Source organism: Tupaia chinensis, unplaced genomic scaffold, assembly GCF_000334495.1.
Source record: "Tupaia chinensis unplaced genomic scaffold, TupChi_1.0 Scaffold000062_1, whole genome shotgun sequence".
NCBI lineage: Eukaryota > Metazoa > Chordata > Mammalia > Scandentia > Tupaiidae > Tupaia > Tupaia belangeri.
The window spans coordinates 1,063,143-1,085,070 of record NW_006159520.1 but is presented as its reverse complement, the minus strand read 5'-3'; the positions used below and the strand labels follow the sequence as shown (position 1 = coordinate 1,085,070).

Sequence of the window (21,928 nt, the reverse complement as noted above, 5' to 3'; positions counted from 1 at the left end):
AAGAGAGAAAACACATGCGCGCGCGCACACACACACACCCCAGGGAGGATGGCTATACTGCAATCCCTTCTCCTCCATTCTCCTCTCAGGATTTTGGGCATGCACATGCACACACCTAGCGTGAGTTTGAAACTGCTAGGTTTGGGGTTTAAACCATGGTTGGCCATGTGAGGAATCCAGTAACTTAACCTCTATGCATTTTGGACAGGTCAGATATTTTTTGTGCCTAAATGAACATACACTATGTTGATGTGTTAATACATTTTTCTTATATTTATGGAACCGTATGAGGCACACTTTTGTGATGATTTTCCAAGTGAATATGTTTCTGTAGGATGTAAAGTACAACCATTCACTGTAGGAAAAGAAGTGGTGCACTCTTTTTGGAGGCAGTGACAGGAAACTATTTGTAACAAGTGTTTTTAAGCCTAGAGACAGGTGTCTAAGTGCCACTTAGGAAGAAATCTTTGGGAAGGATCTTAAATTCGTTCAAGAATGGAAAATACTTTTTTAGTGACATATTAACTTGCATGAAGTATACATCCTAGGTCCCCATTTTTGCCATCTTTCTTACAAATCATGTTTCATTGCCTCTGACTATATGCACTCCCTAAAATTTTCTTGTGCTATTTTCTGACAGTGTAAAATCTCTTTTAAGTCAGGTTTTGGGGATTAAGAATGAATCTTCACTATAGAAACAAATGAGGTTTTTTTTTTTTCCAGAAAGCTTTCTATGGAAAATAAGTTTGAGTACAAAATTAATCCTATGCCATTTAGGTTCTTACAGGTAAATTTTTATACTAGAAATTTAATTAGTTACTCCTAAAATAAAATAATTTTTAAAATTTATAGTGCTTTTATCTTTTATTTCCTCCCCCTTTACTGAAGAGTTTCCTCAGGCTTTGAATTCTTCTTGTATCCAAATTATTAGAAAGTTTAAATATATGTATTATTTAGATACCACAGTTTTTTCTTTCCTAAAATAATACTCTCTTCAATGCAGATAATGTGACACATATTTTAAATATATCATTACTGGAGCATTATTAAATAGGGTTAACAACTTATTTTTACATTCGAGATAGATTACTGTAACATTAAGGGTACATGTGGTCTCAGGGAGAGGCATGAAGAGATCATCAAGTCCAGCATTTACCAAAGCAGAAGACTAAAGTTAGGGGATTTAAAGCATTCCCCAGATTGTATTGCAAGTTAGTAAAAATGGAAATTAATCTAGGATATAGGACTCTCATGTTTTAAAATTCTGTTTTTAAGGGACCGGCGGTTAGCATAATGGCTATATCGCTGGACTCCCATGTAGTCAACCACGGTTTGCATCCTGGACTCAGTGGCTTAAAACTCACGTTGGGCGCGTGTGCGTGCGTGCCCAAGATCCCGAGAGGAGAATGGAGGAGAAGGGACTGTGGCATGACCATCCCCCCTGGGGGGTGATTTCTCGCTTTCTGTCTCTCTATCTATCTCTGTCTGTCTGGCAAGCACATGCGCCCTGTAGGAAAAACCTCTCAAAGAAAATTCTCTTTCTTAAGAGACAGTTTTGCTATAGTTCACGTATACTCACTGGAGAGACAGAAAGTGAGAAATCATGCGCCCAGGGGGAATGGCAATGCCACAGATCTCAGGATCTTGGGCACGCACACACAGTGCCTACTGTGAGTTTTAAGTTGCCAGGTCCTGGCTCAAACCACAGTCAGCTATGTGGGAGTCCAAGCAACGTAACCATTTTGCCATCTGCTGGTCCCAATGCTTTAAAATTCTTAACACGTGCCAATAACTTTGACATTATTTTTTATAATATTTCATTTCATTTTTGTAAAATACCTGAGAAATGAGTGATGCTTCCATCTGTTTTACTGAAAAGGAAAAACCGAGATCGGTAAGGTTGAACTAACTTGTTCAGTTTTTATATTGTTTGTAAGTAGATGAGCTGAACTTAGGTTCATCTGATTCCAAAGTCTATCATTATTGGTACCTCTTTTATTTTTTGACTTACAGAGGAAATGGAAAAATAGGAGGAAAAAATCTCTTTGTTAAAGTGCTATAATAACTGAAAAGCATGAAATTTCTCATTCCATACTTTATATTGAATTTCTTTATAACTTATATTGATTGAAGAAAGATGTTCCCAACTCCCTTCTTTTACTGGTTTCTTTTCTCTTAGGTATCTCGTCATGAACGTCGAATTTCTCAGATTCAGCAGTTGAACCAGATGCCTTTGTATCCAACTGAGAAAATTATATGGGATGAAAATATTGTCCCAACTGAGTACTATTCTGGGGAAGGTATAGTAAAGAAACACGGAATTCAGGTGTAACATGCAATTTAATTTAAAATTCATGACACATAAATAGGCATATATACTTATCAAATCTAAGTATTAGGATAATTTTCTGGTACCCCAAAGTTCAATTGTAGAAGCTAGAAAATGTTTAGTATGTTAAATGCTTTGCAGTAAGGATTCCTATTAAGCTAAACTATATATTAGTGTATATATCACCCTGCATATATTGTGATCATAAAGGAATAACACCATTTTTAAGGAGACCTAATAATATATATTGGGTCATCAGAAAAGTCATGACATATTTTTCTGTGCAAAAATGCATCATGAGTTTTCTAAGGACCTAAAAGTATGGATTTAATTGTGTTAGTATAATAGGCTATACATAATGGAACTTCATTTTTCAAAGCCTTTCTTAGAGCCTCTTTTTAAGAGCCTGGTAGTAACCACTAAAAAAAAAAGAAAAAGAAAAAGAAAAAAATGGCATTATCATTAGTTGATAATAAACCCTTAGTTTTGATTCAAAATAGTATTATTGCCTAGTTAATTTACCTGTTTCAACACACTTGGTTCTAACTGCTTTACGAAAGCTCATTCTCTGAGAATGAAAATTCACCTCAAGCAAGTATATGCAGAATTGTATTCAGACATATTTAAAGGAATATTTCAAAAGAAATTTTAGGAAATCTTTTGAATAGTGGGATAATTATTAGAAGAAATGTGACTGTCTTAAAGACATCAAAAGTATTGGATGTTTATTTAAAAGAAAAATGGTTACTTTAGTGTCATATCCTAGAGCCGTAACACCAGTAAACCTGGTGCTAGATTTTAGAATAGGCAGTCTTTATATTTTTATGTTCTTACAGTAGTTAATATATTGTTTTCTTATGTCTAGGGAGTACTTACGTGATTAAAACTAGAAATTAAAGAGAGTGATTGCTATAAAGTCAGGAAATGCTTACTTCAGATGAAAGGAGAAAGTTGTAACTGGGAAGGGACAGGCAGGAGGATCTGGGATCTGACAAGGTAGTTAATAAAGTTTCATTTTTAAAAATGTCTTTTACTTCACTGGAACCCTTTAGTCCCTTTCTTTTCCTTGTCTTGAAGAACCTGGATTGTGTGATGTGTAGTTTCCTACAGCCTAGATTTTTCTGATTCAATACTCATGACATAGTGTAGCAAGTTTCTTTGCTCTTTATTTTTCTTATAAATTGGCACCTAGATGCAGGGGCTTGATCAAACTAATGTGCTCCTTCTTTGGTGAGACTCTTGGTGGTGGTGCATTCTTCATTAAGTTTCTTTCTTTCTTCCATGAGTGAGAGATACCAAGGGACAGAAACAGCTTCTCCAGCAGAGTCTTCATGCTAAGTCTACCCTCAGCCCCAGATCATGGGCACATGTGTGCCCAGTGTACTCTGGAAGACCTCTGGGCAAACTTACAACCTCCCAACTTGGATCAGCCTTACAGAATGTCTGTCATGTTTTACTGCTTCATCACTGTCTAGCCCCCTGTCATTTTTTAGAAAAAATTAAAATGTACTATCAAAAGAGAGCTTTCCCTCAGCCTCTCACCTGAAGATATTGAGTTAGATTATAAGTCAGTTTATGCATATAAATAATGTGAGACTTTTGTACAGTAATATTTCTTGCCTTTAAGTTCATTATTCCTTTTTTTGTTTTGGAGAGGTTTTTGTTTATAGGGCGCATGTGCTCGCCAGAAAGACAGAGACAGACAGAAAGCTAGAAATCACCTCCCAGTGGGGATGGACATGCCACAATCCCTTTTCCTCCATTCTCCTCTTGGGATCTTGGGCACATATGCACGTGCACCTGGTGTGAGTTTAAGCCATGGGGTCTGGGACTCAAACCACGGTCGACTACATGGGAGTCTAGTGACGTAGCCATTACGCCAGCTGCTGGTCCTGATTATTACTTTTTTAAAAACCATTTATTAAAAATGTACATAGAGCATGGACACATGTGTGAGAGAGAGAGAAAGAGTTGTGAACATCCTCCACAGGGCTTGGTCATGCTGAAAGCAGTCCCCTCCTACAGCCTACCAGGATTCCAGTCACATGCGCATGCACCAGCATGTTTCCAGGCTGACTGGGGCAAGGACTCAATCTGCAGTTGGCATGTAGTTTCCAGCTATGCAGTTTGGTATAATACTGACTGTGCCACAGAATCTGGGCTCATTATTGTATGAATAAGAATGATGACAATATTTTTCAGTAAAATGTGTTTGGGATTTTTTTTTTTTAACCTTCTTGATATTGCTGAGTGCTTGGTTACTTTTTATTTGAAAAAGAGTGTTAAGTAAGGACAATAGAAATAATACTGCCCACTAATATAGAGAGAATGTCAGAGAATTGGAAATTTGAAATAACACACAAGCAATGCCTTGTCCTTAAAGGCAAGTTCAGAGCACAGTAGTGCTCAGTAGCCATCACTGGAGGTCAATTTATGCAATGTAATATGTTAATTGAGTTTTATAATGAATTTTTATAATAAATAATGGGCTAAGTTTATGGTAGTATCATTTACTTTAAAATTTGCTAAATAAAATTAGGTGATAAAGGAAGAATTTTTAAACTACTTAAGACTGTTAGTGTTAAGTATCTTCAAACACTGCTTGCATATGAATCACTGATATGTGGATTGCATTAGTAAAACTCATCTTTCACCCTCAGTTCTTAATAGGCAGCAGTTGTTAACTGGTTTTAATTTCTGCTTGAAAATAAAAATAATACATTATCAAATATGTATTTCAGACATCTTTAGATTCTTTTTTTTTTTTTTTGAGACGTTTTTGCTATAGGGCACGTGTGCGCGCCAAAAAGACAGAGAGAGACAGAGACATAGAAAACGAGAAATCACCCCCCAGGGGGATGGCCACGCCACAATCCCTTCTCCTCCATTCTCCTCTCAGGATCTTGGGCACACACACACTCCCCCATTGTGAGTTTAAGCCGCCGGGTCCGAGACTCGAACCACAGTCGGCTACATGGGAGTCCAGTGACATAGCCATTATGCTAACTGCTGGTCCCCATCTTTAGATTCTTATCAAATCTGTGGTGCCATTTTTAATTTATTTTGATTGCTAGAAGGCATATGCACTACCAAAGAGATACTGAGAGTCAGAGAGGGGGAGAAACACCCCACATGGGACAAGCTCGACTGTAGTCCCTTCTCTTCCATTTCTATATGCTGTGAGGATTTGAGGCATACATGTACATGTGCCTGATGTATTTTTCAAGCCTCGGGAAATGGGATTTCAATGATAGTGGGCTATATAGGATCTGGTTCCCTTCACTACTAGGCTACAGGGCCAGTCCCAATTTTTTTTTTTTTTTTTTAAGTACAAAGACCAAATATCTCATTCAAAGAATAATTTTTATATTCTTTTTATTTTCCTTTTCAGGTTGCCTTGCCCTTCCCAAGTTGAATTTACAGTTTTTGACTCTTCATGACTATCTCCTAAGGAACTTCAATCTCTTCCGCTTAGAATCAACCTATGAAATTAGACAGGACATTGAAGATAGTGTCAGCAGAATGAAGCCATGGTTAGTAAATTATTTCTACTTACAGTGGAGATGTACAGTGACTGATGTACTTCTGTTAGAAACCTCATAGATGGTTTTAGAAGTAATATACCTGGCATGAAGATGCCCTTCAAAAGTGACATCTGCTCTTTGAGAAATTCTTTATTGTGAATTAAAATATATCAAAAGGGCTGAAATATAAAATATGTGTCTGGGTTCTTGGTGGTTGGGCTAGCAGAGTGGGGATAAAGGAGGAGGGAGTGAAGAAGAAATGTAGTGGAGGGCAGGCTGGAACTACTCCTGTTGGGACTGTTGTCTGTGGTCTCAGCCTTTCTAAGGGAACTGGCAAAGGGTGAGGATGTTGCTGAACATTGCCTGGAGTGGTGCAGTGGAAAGCTTTAGGCCCTCTGTCCACATTGATTCCCTTCAGGAACTAAATCTGGTTCAGTAGGTCTAGCTATTTAGCAACTCTTCTGTTCAAACTCGACTTTTCATAGGCTAACTTATGTAGAGAATGCCTTTCGCTGAGTCAAATTTCATTCTAGTTATGGTAGGTAGCTCTACATTATGAGACTTGTGAAAGTTAATTTTTGTTTCTTCATACATGACTGACTTTAGATAAAAGTTCTTTATTCACTATTTTATTCTATGTGTGAAATAGATGGAGATAAATCCTGCTTCACAAGTGATTATAAATGAGTAAAATCAATTCTGTGAAATGGATTTTTATTACATTATAGGTATTTTATTTACATATGCAAATATACTTTGTACTACATTTTATATGAAAAGCTTAACATTTATAATGTGAATTGATTCAGGTATCTTCCGGGCTTCTCTTTTTCTTAATTACAGAGTGCTACCATGGACACTGTGATTATGATGTGTTATTTTCACTTCCATATTTTATTTTATGCACAGATCTATTTTTTAAATTAATTATTATGTGAAAAGTTATTCTGGGTGAGACTGTAAAACACAACACAAAATGTTTTTGACTTAATAATTAGTTGAGTCAGTAGGCAGGCTAGCACTGTGAAATTTGAATACTCACTGGCTGATGTCCCTGCCCACAGCTTTGCTGAAATTATTGCCCATTGTTCGGACCCCGGGGGAGTGCTTGATTAGAAAACTTCCTACAGTTTATGGTTACCTTGAGTTTATATACTCAAGATTCTAGGTCTAATTTTGGCTATTTTGCAAACTAGAGATTTATTAAATAGTGGTTCCACAAATAGAATTTACTTATATTTCACTTAAATGCAAAATTTAGCAAAAATACTTAAAGCTCTCATGGTCTATTAATGAAGAACATTTTTTTCCTTTCTTTTTTGATTTCTTTTTTGTTTGTTTTGCCACTTTATGGTAGGGGAAAGAAGTATCACTTTTGAGCTTAATTTACTCACATTTGTAATAACAACATTTTCCACATTTACATTCCTAATACCGCAATAGAAAATTTAAAATGTATAAGATATAGAAAGGGGCCAGGCTCCTTTCTGTTCCACATTTCTTAAGGGTGGAAAAGTAGCAGAGGCAGTTTTACTCACTGGCAGTTTTACCCATGGTTTTAGTGGTCATGTTTTCAGCCTACCAAAACCACTGAGCAGCAGTTAGAGAGGATGTGCTATTAAGAGACAAAGCCCTACTTTTTAATGCTTCATGTTTCAAGTAGATTTTATAGAAGAAAAAGGCCTAAGGGGAATAGGGTAGTGGTTGCCTGGGGGTGGAACAGGGATTTACTGCAGTTAGACAAGGTTTTTCTTAAGGATAATGGCAAAGTTCTAAAATTGGATTGTGATAGATGCACAGCTCTTAATTTACTAAAAGTCATTGAATTTTATGTTGTGTGAACTATAGTAAAGCTGTAAAAGTGGAAGAGGTGATACAAAATTACTTCACAAGGGCTTAGACACAAGTTAATGCCTTTTAGAAATTGCTCCAATACTAACCAACTCATTGTATTGTAGAACTTTTCATTGGTTTTTCTCTTCAATGTTATAAGGTTCTACAGTTTTTGTTGTTCTTATTGTTGTTGTTGTGACACAAAGCCCTTACAAAGAATGTGGATTATCTTTGTAAACATTGCCAGGAAGGCAATGCTTTCCAGTTTTGGACTGCTACTGCAGCTTTATGTTACAGGTTTTCCATATACGTATTTACTATAAAACTAAAGCACTGGTGAGACTAAAAGAAGTGTGTTTGGGTGTTAGTGGTTCTGGTTTTTACAGTTGACTCGACTATTTTATCTTTTAATCCATGGCAGCATCTTTTAAATGACCTAAATATTATGTTCTACAAGAGGCATTTGTATAGATAATAACAGTTGTTTGTATTTTTTTTCTTTTTTAAATAACTTTTTATTTAATTTTATTTATTATTATTGTTATTTTTATTTGCTGTAGGGCACTTGTGCTCACCAAAGAGAAACAGAGAGAGAGAAGGAAAGTGAGAAAGCAAGCTGCCAGGTCTGGGACTTGAACCACGGTCAGCCATGTGGTAGTCCCGCACCTGCTGGCCCCTGTTTATATGTTAAACTTAAATTATATCTTGTTGTAAAATGTATTTGAAGCAACTTATAGAAATATTTAAAGTACAGAGATAAAATATTAACAATTGAAACTAACCTGATGAAGAGGGAAAGGATAAGAATATAAAACTAAATAAAACTGTCCTTCAGAATGAAGAAGAGACAAAGACAAAAGCTGAAAGATTTCATCATTATCAAATCGACCCTACCAGAAATTCTAAGGAGAGTTCTTCAAGCTGAAAAAAAAAAAAAAAGAATGCTATTTAGTAACATGAGAAGACCAAAATAGCAACTATATGTGACAATGGATATGTTAATTAGCTTGATTTCAGTGATGCTATCACAGTGTGTATGAATATCAGAGCATCATGTTGTATTCACCAAATCCATACAATTTTATTTGTTGATTATTCCTCAAATCTGAAATAAAATAAAGTATGTTGAATTATTTCTTTCTTTGATAAAATGGAGTGGCTCCAGAATGAGCTCAAATACAAAGAGTTATACCTTTTTTCAGGAATAAGGGAATAGTCCCCTACTTCCCTTTTATTTCTGGACCATGTTTGCTTATTTCATACTATTGATATGTACTTGCTATATATAGGAACTACAGTTTTTTTAAAAGAAGTTTAGAAATAAGGGTTTCTAATATTAATACTTCAACATTAGCTCAACCTTTATACTTAGTAGTTGTACCTGTTTGAAAGTTGTGGAAGCATTGTTCTTTGTTTGCATAATCATCCACTTCTTTGGTTTTCAGGCAATCTGAGTATGGTGGTGTTGTGTTTGGTGGTTGGGCACGAATGGCCCAGCCCATTGTGGCTTTCACTGTAGTTGAGGTTGCAAAGCCCAACATAGGGGAAAACTGGCCAACTCGAGTGCGTGCAGATGTTACCATCAACCTCAATGTCAGAGACCACATCAAAGATGAATGGGAAGGTAAGTTTGTGTTTCAGAAAGTGAAACTACCTTATGCCCTTTTTGACTTCCACTTAGAACTTTAGCAGGTATTTTTACTAAATGTTATCCTTTTAAATTTTTATTAAATGTAATCTTTCAAGTTTGATTTCAAGAATATCAGTGGTCTTCTTACTTAATTAGTAAGATTACCAAATATACAAAAATGTTTAAATATTTAATTTTTAATAAAAAGCATGATATTGCATGCATATTAGAATATTCTGAAAATTGCAGTTTGCAAAGCTGAGATGAAAGCATTTTAAGTCTTTAATTTAATAAGATAATATTTATGGAATTGTAGGATTAATATAACAAAACTAAAAACAATAGTGTTCACTATAAAAGGAAGGAAACCTATGTGTAACTTCCATACATACGCAGACTAAGTGAGGAGAATTGGCATTTTCAAAAGATAAAAGCAGCCAAAGTAAAAATAATAGAGGTGAATATACTTTGTGGAGAATGAAAACCAAAAAATGAATTTAAAAACCATAGTTTTGGGGAGTTATGTGTTATTTTAGAAAGAAATAATAGTTTATTGATATAAAAGGGAAGAAATTAGATTTTTTTTTTTTGAAAAATAAATTAAATCAAATATACTCAGGGGTATAGAATAATTGCAGGGAAATTAAGTGAATTATTTTCCTTATTTTTTACTAGGCAAGATTTTAGGGACAGGAGTTCTATGTCACAATTATTTCTTTTAAAAGAAAATATATTCTAAGTTACTAAGTTAAATAGAGTTAAAACATCAATAACACCTGTGCCAGAAACGGGTTATGAACCAATTTATAATTGGCACTTTCATAATTTTTTTCCAGCTGTTTCTGAGAGTTCTTATTTACTGTTCTGTTGTGAGAAATAGTAGCTAGTATGTTGTATCTCCTTCTACCTTCTTGGCATGCCAGAAGAAAAGGGGTTAGTCCTTTAATGGATCAGTTTTCAGAAAATATTGCTTCCAACATAGCTATAACCATAGGGACTACGTTCCATATTTATCAAAGAATTCTGAAGGAATCCAGCAATGAAGTTGACCGAATGTTTAACAAATGGCTACTGTAGTGGGTATGGTTTACGACAGATTATTTTTGTGACTCCTCTCTCCTTCAAAAGAGTTTCAATCTGGTACAGTACACATCTAGAAAAATGTGTATCTTCAGTATTGCTAAACCTTGAGAAAGAGCTTAGGAGTGGATAATAAACTGTGTAACATATTGGGTAGTTACACCGAAGCAGTAATGGTTAGAAATTTTTAAAAGTTTATGAGAAACTATGTCGATAACGGATGACAGGTCTGCACTGTGTCATTAAGTGGGGGAAAGGAAGTTTACCCTAACTCCCCACAGTGCTTAGAGACCACTGTCAGAAAAACACAAAATAAGTCTTTTTTCCCTTCCTTACTCTTTCCTTTCTTCCTTCCTTTCTTTTATTTATTTATTATTAATTGCCAGAGGGTATATGTACTCACCAGACAGGTGGGGGGAGAGAAAGCAACTCCCAGTAGTGTGTGGTCTTACTACAAGCACAGATGCTTAGCAAGTTTTTCAAGCTGCAGGCTGGGATTCCATAATTGGCTATATGGGATCTGTTAGTAGCTCCACAAACTACTAGGCTATGAGGCCAGCCCCCTTCTTTCTTTTAAACTGGCCTCTGGTAGAACTAGAAATAGAATGGGTATATTTTGATGGGCAAAGTAGGAAATAATAGAGTACACTTTTGTGAGATGAGTGATCCATAGTTATGTTGAAAATGGGGAGAGAAGTGTTTTCTGGGGGCCTAGAGCCAAAATTCAACTCCCTGTATTGATCACAGATAGGGTAATCAGTAAAAGTAGAAAATGGGGGCAAAAAAATCAAGAGATATTGAGCTCATTGTAATATAGATTTTTTTTTCGTACCATTGATCTAAGATGTCCCACAGTAAAATCATCTGCTTTAGGAGGAAATAGGCTGTTATCCGTCAGTGATGCCAAAAAAGTGACTATTACATTGGTAGGGACTTAAATGACTTCTAAGAGTTACTTCCATGGCTCTAAGACTTAGAAGTTATAATGACTTGTATAGATTAGAAGTTGTGCAACCAGTACAACTCAGGTAGAATAGTTCCTCTTAGTTCTCATTGTTTTTTATTCTTTTTTACTTAGAATTTATTGGGAAACAAACAATAAAATCAGTATTAGGAATCAGAGTTATTATTTCTACTAGTACTCCCACTTGAACAGTATTCCAAATTAAAACAAACCATAATAATTCCAGTGCTATTAGCCACACACTCACATTGCTGATTTAATTTAGTTGTGTATCTATCTTGTTACAAAGGTTATGAGCAGCCCATTTAAATCTTTTTTATCTTACATTGCTTTTTAAAAACAGTACAGGGGACTGGCAGGTGGCATAATGGTTAAGGGCACTGAACTCTCACATGGTCCACTGCAGTTCAAGTCCTGGACCTGTGTGGCTTGCTTTCTCACTTTCCCTCTCCCTCTCTCTCTCTCTCTCTCTTTCACTCTTACTCTCACTCTTTCACTCTGTCCCTCTCTGGTCAAATTTTAAAAAATAAATAAAGTTAAATTAAATAATTCTTTAAAAATTTTTTTTAATATCAGTAAATAAGCAAAGATTAGGCGTCATGACATTAGATGCTGTGAGGTCTAATGTTATGGCCCTTGTCTTCCAGTACATATACTTTTATTAAAGCTGGGAATCAAGTCAAATCCATTATTTGGTCCAGTCACTGAGAAGCTATGGCTAAGTCTCCTATTGCTCAACATTAGCTATAAAATTTTCACTATTTGCCTTCTGAAAACTGTATATTCACCCATCTTTCTCAAGATGATATCTGTAAACAACACTTTGTGCCTTGATGCATTATTCTTGAGTTGACTTGTTTTAGTGAAATACATTTAGGATATTGTTGGAATGACACTAATGGATGGCTTAAAACTGATCTTAGAAACCTGCTAAATATGTTATAGATGAATTGCATGCCAGCCATATTTTTGGTTACTTATTAAGAATGTTCAAAATAAGAATGATGATGAGCATCCCATTTTGGAACTGTAGCATGACTTGGAAGGCTTATTCAGTAATGTATTCATGACATAAAGGTTTCTAATTTTAATGTAAAGAGAGGTTTTCATTTTCATTACTGCTATTCAATATTGAATATTAAAGATTATAGGAAACCCATAATTGTGTTTTACTGCAAATATAACCTCTAATATCTTAGATGGTTTTTTATATCTCTGTTCCAAAGATAAGAGATTGAAAATTTGCTGAGAGACTAAAAACAGAGAAAGTCTAGTAAGCGAAAATGTTTTTTTTTTGTCTTACCAGGTCTTCGTAAGCATGATGTATGCTTCTTAATAACTGTGCGTCCCACAAAACCTTATGGCACCAAGTTTGACCGGAGGAGACCTTTTATTGAACAGGTTGGCCTGGTTTATGTCAGAGGCTGTGAGATCCAGGGCATGCTGGATGATAAAGGGCGTGTCATTGAAGACGGTACAGTGATTTATAATTCTGAAAGCATGTGTACAGAATGATAAAGGTCTTTGCCTTTTTTCCTTTTGCATCTTAGGTTAAAATTTTGGTTATTTTATATACTAAATCAACACAAGAGATTATACATATAATATGTGTAGAATACCTACCTCACAGTTTTGGAAATAGATAATAGGGTTTCAGGACTTCTCTGTTAAATTTTGCAAATGACAGGATCTTTTGAAATCACTTTTATTTAAAACTTTTCTTTTATAATACTTTACATTATTGTTTTTAAGAACCTCTAAATGCCTCTTCTAAAAATTGTATATTTTTTACATTTGGTAAGCATATATCATAGCATACCAATGAATTTCCTCATCAATAAGAATACACTATATATTAGTAACCATACACAGCCTATTATAATTATTCGAGCTTTTCAATGTTCCACAATTATTTATTGAAATTCTTTGAAATTCTTTCTTCTTTGAAGTTTATGTAATTTTTTTTCCTTGAGCAGCAGAGTAAAGAGAGAGAGACAGCACCTACCAAAAAGTCTTGACACACTCTCAGCCTTCAGCTAGCCCTGAATTGTTTGGCACATACTGTGCCTGGTATATTCAAGCTGATTTCTGGACTTGAACCAGAAACCTTCCCATGTGGGATTGTTTCACAGAGCATTGTGTTTTACTAGTGTGCCACCATCAGGCCCCCAGACTTTCTTTATGATACTTACGGATAACCACATCCATGTCTCATGCTTATTTTTCAATTCAGTTACTAAAATTCCCTTGAAACTGGGATCAATTTCTGCTGTCTGTGATTTCAAGATTCTGCTATTGGTGAACTGCTGATGATTAGACTGCATTCATCTCTGCAATAAAATAGAAGATGGGAATGGAGGAATAGCATAAGGTCACACAATGAGACCAAGGCTGGAGTTAGGTCTGAGACCCCGAAATAGGAGAGAAGGCAAAAGGATAGGATAAAGACTCTAGACTTTTAGCCATTAGTAACCCATTTTTCTGTGTATGTGAAGATTCTTTTCATGTTGGTGATCTTAGATATGGAATATAAAAGATTTAAAGAGTGGGACCAGCAGTTGGCGTAATGGCTATGTCTCTGGACTCCCATGTAGTCAACTGCTGTTCAAGTCCTGGAGCCGATGGCTTAAACTCACGCCAGACACGTGTGCGTGCGTGCCCAAGATCCCAAGAGGAGAATAGAGAAGGAATTGCGACATGGCATCCACCCGGGGGGTGATTTCTCACTTTTTGTCTCTCTGTCTCTCGCTGTCTTTCTGGCAAGCGTATGCGCCCTATAGCAAAAAAAAAAAAAAAAAAAAAAAAAAAAAAACCCTCCCCAAAAAAAAAAAAAAATTAAGAGTGATGGTTTGTCAAATTAATAGAAAAACTATGCAGTAAATTGGAAAATGTTTATTGAGTATTTACTATATGTAAGCAGCAGTAGGATCTATGAGTGAATGACTTAACAAAGGTAAAGATATGAACTTTTCACGTTCCTTAGTTTTGCTTATCTGCATTACCTACAGTCTGGAAATAGGTGCGTACTGTGTAGTACAAAGATAGCTTGTGAGTGAAGGGAGAGATTTATGCCACATTCACATAACTTTTATTACAGCAGTCAATCAGCCTTTATCTTACAATGTTTTGAATGAACAGTTTTTCAAGTTTATGTTGGTATCAAAGTAATATGCATTTGTTAAAAACCGTACTCCCAGTTTTGAATTTTTATCTTTTCCCGTACTAGCAATATGTGTACTCTTATGATGCTGAGCAGCAACTGTGAACCAAGCCATTTTTCTCTTCCACTGTAGTATTCAATAAATTCCATGAGATGTTAAGCACTTTATTACAAAATAGGTGTTGTATTAGATGATTTTGTCCAACTGTAGGCTAACATAAGTACTCCACACACATTCATGTAGGCCAGGCTCAGTTGTGATGCTCCGTAGGTTAGGTGCCTTACATTTCTGGCTTAAAACAGTTTCAACTTAATAGGTTTATCCAGACTTAACTATCATAAGTTGAGGAACATATGTATGTTGTTACACTTGCTCTATTTTATTATTGGTTGTTAATATCTTACTGTACCTAATTTATAAATTAAATTTTATCACAGGTATGTGTGTATTGGAAAGAACAGTATATATAAGGTTTGGTACTAGCCACGGTTTTAGGCCTCCACTGCGGGTCTTATAACATGTTCTTTGTGGATAAGGGGGAAATCTTGTGATTGTAGTTCATGACATTGCATCCTGAACATCACATGACTTTGTGGGAAGAAATAGTAAGAATTTACAGAAAGGAGAAAATGCTTTAAGCTTCTAGGAATTTGGAATGAATAAGTGGATGACATTATATTTGGGGAAATGGTTAAGGGTAAGTCTGAGCAGCTTACTCAACATTTAGAAAGTAAATACTGTTAACTTACTTTGATGTCTGAAAAGTGTATGGTTCATTTAAAACACTTTTTCACATTTTCTAGGACCTGAACCCAGACCAAATCTTAGAGGCGAGTCAAGGACATTTAGAGTGTTTTTAGATCCAAACCAATATCAGCAAGATATGACCAATACGATACAAAATGGAGCAGAAGATGTATATGACACTTTCAATATAATAATGAGGAGAAAACCAAAGGAAAATAACTTTAAGGTAATTTTGAGCCTGTGTAACTAAAAGTACTGTGTTGTAATTTAAGTAACTTTTAAAACATAAGTATGTACATACTGGGTAAGTAAAAGATTTAAGAAAATGATTACAGCTTTTACTTTTATTTTAAACAATTCTCTTAAATTCTTTTTTTTTTTGGAGAGGTTTTTGCTAAAGGGCACATGCACCCACCAGAAAGACAGAGACATAAAGACAGAAAGTGAGAAATCACCCCCCGAGGGGATGGTCATGTCACAATCCCTTCTCCTCCATTTTCCTCTTGGTATCTTGGGCACACACAGACATGTACCCAGCGTGAGTTTAAGCCACCGGGTTCGGAATTCAAACTGCAATTGACTACATGGGAGTCCAGCGACATAACCATTATGCCATCTGCTGGTCTCAGCAATTCTCTTAAATTCTTAACATCTATTAAATATAAAAATTTAAGGTTTAATTATTTTGTTAAGTCTTTTTTTTTTCTTTTTAGGAATCTAAAGACTAAAAGTTGAATAAATATTACCATTCTAAAGGTCTGCTTTGTTCCTGGCTTTTTATACATTAGGTTTTCAGTTTATGCCTCAGTACAAGGTAAAGGAAACTGCTTGCTTCATTGTTTACTGGGGCTTCTTTTTGAAATCACAAGTAGGTGTACTTCCAAACCACTTTAAGTATACAGATGTGAGGGACCAGCAGTTAGCATAATGGCTATGTCTCTGGACTCCCATGTAGTCGACCGCGGTTCGCAGCCTGGACCCACTGGCTTAAAACTCATGCCGGTCGCATGTGCGTGCATGCCCAAGATCCCGAGAGGAGAATGGAGAAGGGATTGCGGCGTGGCCATCCCCCTTGGGGGGGTGATTTCTCACTTTCTGTCTCTCTGTCTCTCTCTGTTTTTCTGGCGAGTGCACGTGCCCTATAGCAAAAACCTCTCCAAAAAATAAAATAAAATAAATTCTTTAAATAAAAAGTATACAGATGTGGAACCTCAAGGCTCTGATTTACTTTATGATATAATGTATTTTATACTTTGCTCATTAGTGGGGAAAAGAGGTTTGGGAGCTATGACGTCTTCTAAAATAAGATTGTGAAGAGAAGAGTCTTAGTAGTGGAAGTTTTTTTGTTTTTCCTAAGAATTATCTATTATTATTTTTCTTTTTTAATTTGACAAGAGAGAGATGGGGGGATGGGGGAGGGAAGTGAGGAAGAAAACTACCATATCTGAGACTCAAACAGAAAGAGGAGAGAAAATGTGAGAAAGCAAGCCACCAGGTCCAAGACTCAAACCACAGTCAGTCATGTGAGAGTCCAATGTCTTAAACACCGTGCCACCTGCCGACCCCCAATGATGGAAGGTTTTTAAAAATTACTGTTTGAAACTATATTAGGGACCAGCAGTTAGTGTAATGGCTATGTCGCTAGACTCCCATGTAGCCGACCGCAGTTTGCGTCCCGGACCCGGTGGCTTAAACTCACGCCGCGCGCACGTGCGTGTGTACCCAAGATCCCAAGAGGAGAATGGAGGAGAAGGGATTGCGGCATGGCCATCTCCCTTGGGTGATTTCTTCCTTTCTATCTCTCTGTCTCTCGGTATCTTGGGCACACACAGACATGTACCCAGCGTGAGTTTAAGCCACCGGGTTCGGAATTCAAACTGCAATTGACTACATGGGAGTCCAGCGACATAACCATTATGCCATCTGCTGGTCTCAGCAATTCTCTTAAATTCTTAACATCTATTAAATATAAAAATTTAAGGTTTAATTATTTTGTTAAGTCTTTTTTTTTTCTTTTTAGGAATCTAAAGACTAAAAGTTGAATAAATATTACCATTCTAAAGGTCTGCTTTGTTCCTGGCTTTTTATACATTAGGTTTTCAGTTTATGCCTCAGTACAAGGTAAAGGAAACTGCTTGCTTCATTGTTTACTGGGGCTTCTTTTTGAAATCACAAGTAGGTGTACTTCCAAACCACTTTAAGTATACAGATGTGAGGGACCAGCAGTTAGCATAATGGCTATGTCTCTGGACTCCCATGTAGTCGACCGCGGTTCGCAGCCTGGACCCACTGGCTTAAAACTCATGCCGGTCGCATGTGCGTGCATGCCCAAGATCCCGAGAGGAGAATGGAGAAGGGATTGCGGCGTGGCCATCCCCCTTGGGGATCCCCCTTGGGGGGTGATTTCTCACTTTCTGTCTCTCTGTCTCTCTCTGTTTTTCTGGCGAGTGCACGTGCCCTATAGCAAAAACCTCTCCAAAAAATAAAATAAAATAAATTCTTTAAATAAAAAGTATACAGATGTGGAACCTCAAGGCTCTGATTTACTTTATGATATAATGTATTTTATACTTTGCTCATTAGTGGGGAAAAGAGGTTTGGGAGCTATGACGTCTTCTAAAATAAGATTGTGAAGAGAAGAGTCTTAGTAGTGGAAGTTTTTTTGTTTTTCCTAAGAATTATCTATTATTATTTTTCTTTTTTAATTTGACAAGAGAGAGATGGGGGGATGGGGGAGGGAAGTGAGGAAGAAAACTACCATATCTGAGACTCAAACAGAAAGAGGAGAGAAAATGTGAGAAAGCAAGCCACCAGGTCCAAGACTCAAACCACAGTCAGTCATGTGAGAGTCCAATGTCTTAAACACCGTGCCACCTGCCGACCCCCAATGATGGAAGGTTTTTAAAAATTACTGTTTGAAACTATATTAGGGACCAGCAGTTAGTGTAATGGCTATGTCGCTAGACTCCCATGTAGCCGACCGCAGTTTGCGTCCCGGACCCGGTGGCTTAAACTCACGCCGCGCGCACGTGCGTGTGTACCCAAGATCCCAAGAGGAGAATGGAGGAGAAGGGATTGCGGCATGGCCATCTCCCTTGGGTGATTTCTTCCTTTCTATCTCTCTGTCTCCCTCTCTCTGGCAAGCACACACACCCTATAGCAAAAACCTCTTAAAAAAAAAAAAAGAAACTATATTATAAAACTTAGGAACCAGTAGTTGGTGTAATGACTATGTCACTGGGCTCCCATGTAGTCGACTGCAGTTCGAGTCCCGGACCTGGTGGCTTAAACTCATGCCAGGCACATGTGTGTGCATGCCCAAGATCCCGAGAGGAGAATGGAGAAGGGATTGTGTGGCGTGGCCATCCCCCCTGGTGGGTGATTTCTCGCTTTCTGTCTCTCTGTCTCTGTCTTCCTGGCAACCACACATGCCCTATAGCAAAAACCCTATAGGGCGCATGCGCTCACCAGACGGACAGAGAGAGACAGAGAGATAGAAAGCAAGAAATCACCCCTCGGGGAGGATGGCCATGCCGCAATCCCTTCCCCTCCATTCTCCTCTTGGGATCTTGGGAATGCACGCACACACGCCCGACGTGAGTTTAAGCCACCAGGTCTGGGACTCGCACCACGGTCGACTATGTGGGAGTCCAGCGACATAGCCGTTACGCTAACTGCTGGTCCTCCCCAATTTTTTTTTTAAAAAAGAAAAAACTTAAACTGAGACATTTCAGCATTTGTTAATATCTATCATAGCTTTTGCAGGAAGAGTCCCTTTTTTTCTTTCTTCCCCAAAGTGCAGTGCTTCTTACACGTTCAGATAATTTTGTTATCTTTTTAAACTACTGTGATAAAAAATAAATAAAAATCCATGACCAGCAGTTGGCGTAATGGCTATGTTGCTGAACTCCCATGTAGTCAACTGCAGTTTGAGTCTCGGACCCAGTGGCTTAAACTCATGCCAGGCATGTGCATGTGAGTGCCCATACCCAAGAGGAGAAGGGATTGTGATGTGGCCATCCCCCCGGGGGGCAATTTCTCGCTTTCTGTCTCTCTGTCTCTCTCTTTCTGGCAAGCACACACTATAGCAAAAACATCTCCAAAAAAACACACACAAACCAACCAACCCCAACTTCTCATAAGAACTTTTTCTCTATTTTATCCTGTTGTTGAATTTAAAAGCAGTGGAAGTATCCTTGGAAGTATCCATGGCTCTCAGTCCACATTCAATCCATCTTAAGTGAGTTCACTATTTACCCCGATGCCCTGTCAAGACATTTTCATCTCCCTGCTTTCATTCTTGTCTACTTCTCCCTTTACATTATTTTTCACAGAGGACTGAATGATCTTTTCAAAATGTAAATCGATACCACTGGTCAACATTCTTTAGTAGATTTTAATTACTTTAGAAAGTTCTTACTATGGGCTGGATCTCTTAGCAAGGGAGCCAGATCACACATGGCCAGTTACATGGTTTTAAGTCCTGGCTCTGGTGCCTTGAAAAACACATCAGACATATGTGCGTGCATGTCCAAAATCCTGACAGGATGGAAAAGTGGAGAAGGAATTGTGGCATGACTTTATAGGGGTTGCTTTCTTCCTTTCTCTATCTCCCTTTGGTAAGTACACCAGCCCTTTGACAATTAAAAAGCAAAAACAAACAAAAAAAAAAAAAAAGAAGAAAAGTAAGTTCTTACCATAATCCAACAGTCCCTGTCATTATCTGTCTGCCTATCTGTCCAACATCATCTAACATTTTCCCTTCAGTTACTTCATGCCAGCTACTCTGACCTTATTTGTTGTTAACAATATATACTTTATACATGGTATTCCTTATATTTAGACAGTTTTCTTTTAAAAAAAATTAGTTATCTAACTTTATTTTTATTAGTTTTGTTATTATTATTCCGTTTGACCAGAGAGAGAGAGAGAGACAGTGAGAAAGGAAGCTGCCAGGACTCGAACCGTGGTCAGCCATGTGGGAATCCAGTGCTTTAACCACTATGCCACCTGCTGGCCCTTATTTAGACAGTTTTCCGTGTACTTTCTCAGCAGTAGTCACATGCCTGGACAGTATCTTTCATCTTCTTCTTTCTCTTTTTTCCAGTTTTCGTGCAGCCTGTCTTCATGTGTAAACTTTACTTCTTACCTGGACAGTTGCAATAGCCTCCTTTTTCTCTAAACTTACTCTCCTAATAGTCACTCATCTGTTGGGTATACATTGCCCCCTGCTGTATAACACTGTTTTACTCTGCTTCTCAAAATGTTTCTGTGACTTTCTTTAATGATGAAATAATTCAAAAATCCTTCACAAGTCCTCAATTGAACCAGAGTAAATGCTGCTTTTCTCCATGAAATCATTCCTAACGTTCAGAGTTTCCTCTGCATCCATCTCTCTTACCTACTCTGAACTGTGTTTCTGTTGTGTTTTGTAATACTCTTTACTATTTGTCACATTCTGTCTCTTTGTATTGGAGTTAAAGGCATATTTTATCTCCTTACCAGAATTATAATTTCCTTAAAGGGTAGGCCCCTCATCTTACTCATCATTATTATATGAACAGACTCATGTATCTAATTATCCTTTTAATCACCCATCCTTTATTTAAACTATTTTAGATTCCTACCCTGGTGGAAATTACATTTTGGTAAGAAGTAGACAGATGATAAACAAGTAAACAAGTACCTAAACAAGAGAATTTCAGGTAGTAATAAATGTAGTAACATAAGACAAGGTAATGCCATTAAGAGTGTGGTCAACATATACTATCCTGTTATCTTTTAAAAGTGGGATGTATAGCACATATGATTTTAAAAAAATGACTGATTTGGTTATTTTATTCTTTGAAATTAATAGCTTACCCTTCCATATAGGATAGATGACTTCATTTAAGTTAGTTTTGGAAATTCTAAGAATTTGCCCTGACTTTCGTTAATTTTTTTCAATTATCAAAAGTACATGACTAAGTGTGTATGTTAACTATAATAATGACCTTTTATATTCATTTATTGTGAAATTTTAACATTTCCTTTATATTAATTATTTTGTTTGCTTCATTTTTTTATTTCTCACAGTGCAAATATTAGTATTTCTGAATTGTGATATGTTTCACACTTGAGCTATACATTAATGTGCCTCTGGTTTTGTGTGATCTTAGCATTGAGGAACTATGGAAAACATGAGGGAACTTAAAAGAGTCTTTAAAAAATGCAATTAAAATAGGTTTTTTGGGGGGCAAAAAATTTTGAAATCCATTCATAGTGTTTCATAATATGCATTTCCCACGAACTATTTGAAGACCCATCATCTCCATAAAGAGAAGAACAGCAGCAGTTTCCAAGAGGAAGCATTTTCTTTAACAATTTCTTCCATAGTATTTTCTTGCTGTTGTGTAGACTTGGGTCTCATTTTCATCCTACTCAATAGGAGTCAAATGGTAAACTCATTTATGACATTCTGTCTTAAAGGATAAACTGTTCTTGCTAAGTTTGGTCTTTTGTTTAACTCAGTGTATGCTATCAGCTCAAAATATAGCTGTTGATTCAGTCTAGCCAAGCACCTGTCAGCAGAAAATAGCTTCTTGCCCTAAAACACTTGGGAATTCTGGATTAGTGCAACCAGCTCAGCATTCCAGTGAAGTGCAAATGTTTGAGATATCT

At 36.7% G+C, this 21,928-nt stretch overlaps 1 protein-coding gene across 1 annotated transcript in view; it reads left to right on the top strand.

Moving 5' to 3' along the window:
- AQR (aquarius intron-binding spliceosomal factor) overlaps positions 1–21,928 on the top strand; it is a 111,892-nt gene that overhangs the window by 49,638 nt on the left and 40,326 nt on the right. Inside the window, exons 15-19 of the mRNA XM_006141698.3 lie at positions 2,180–2,300; positions 5,721–5,862; positions 9,132–9,310; positions 12,667–12,834; positions 15,325–15,494. Of these exons, the coding sequence (XP_006141760.1) occupies positions 2,180–2,300; positions 5,721–5,862; positions 9,132–9,310; positions 12,667–12,834; positions 15,325–15,494 (780 nt within the window). The remainder of the gene's footprint in view (positions 1–2,179; positions 2,301–5,720; positions 5,863–9,131; positions 9,311–12,666; positions 12,835–15,324; positions 15,495–21,928) is intronic.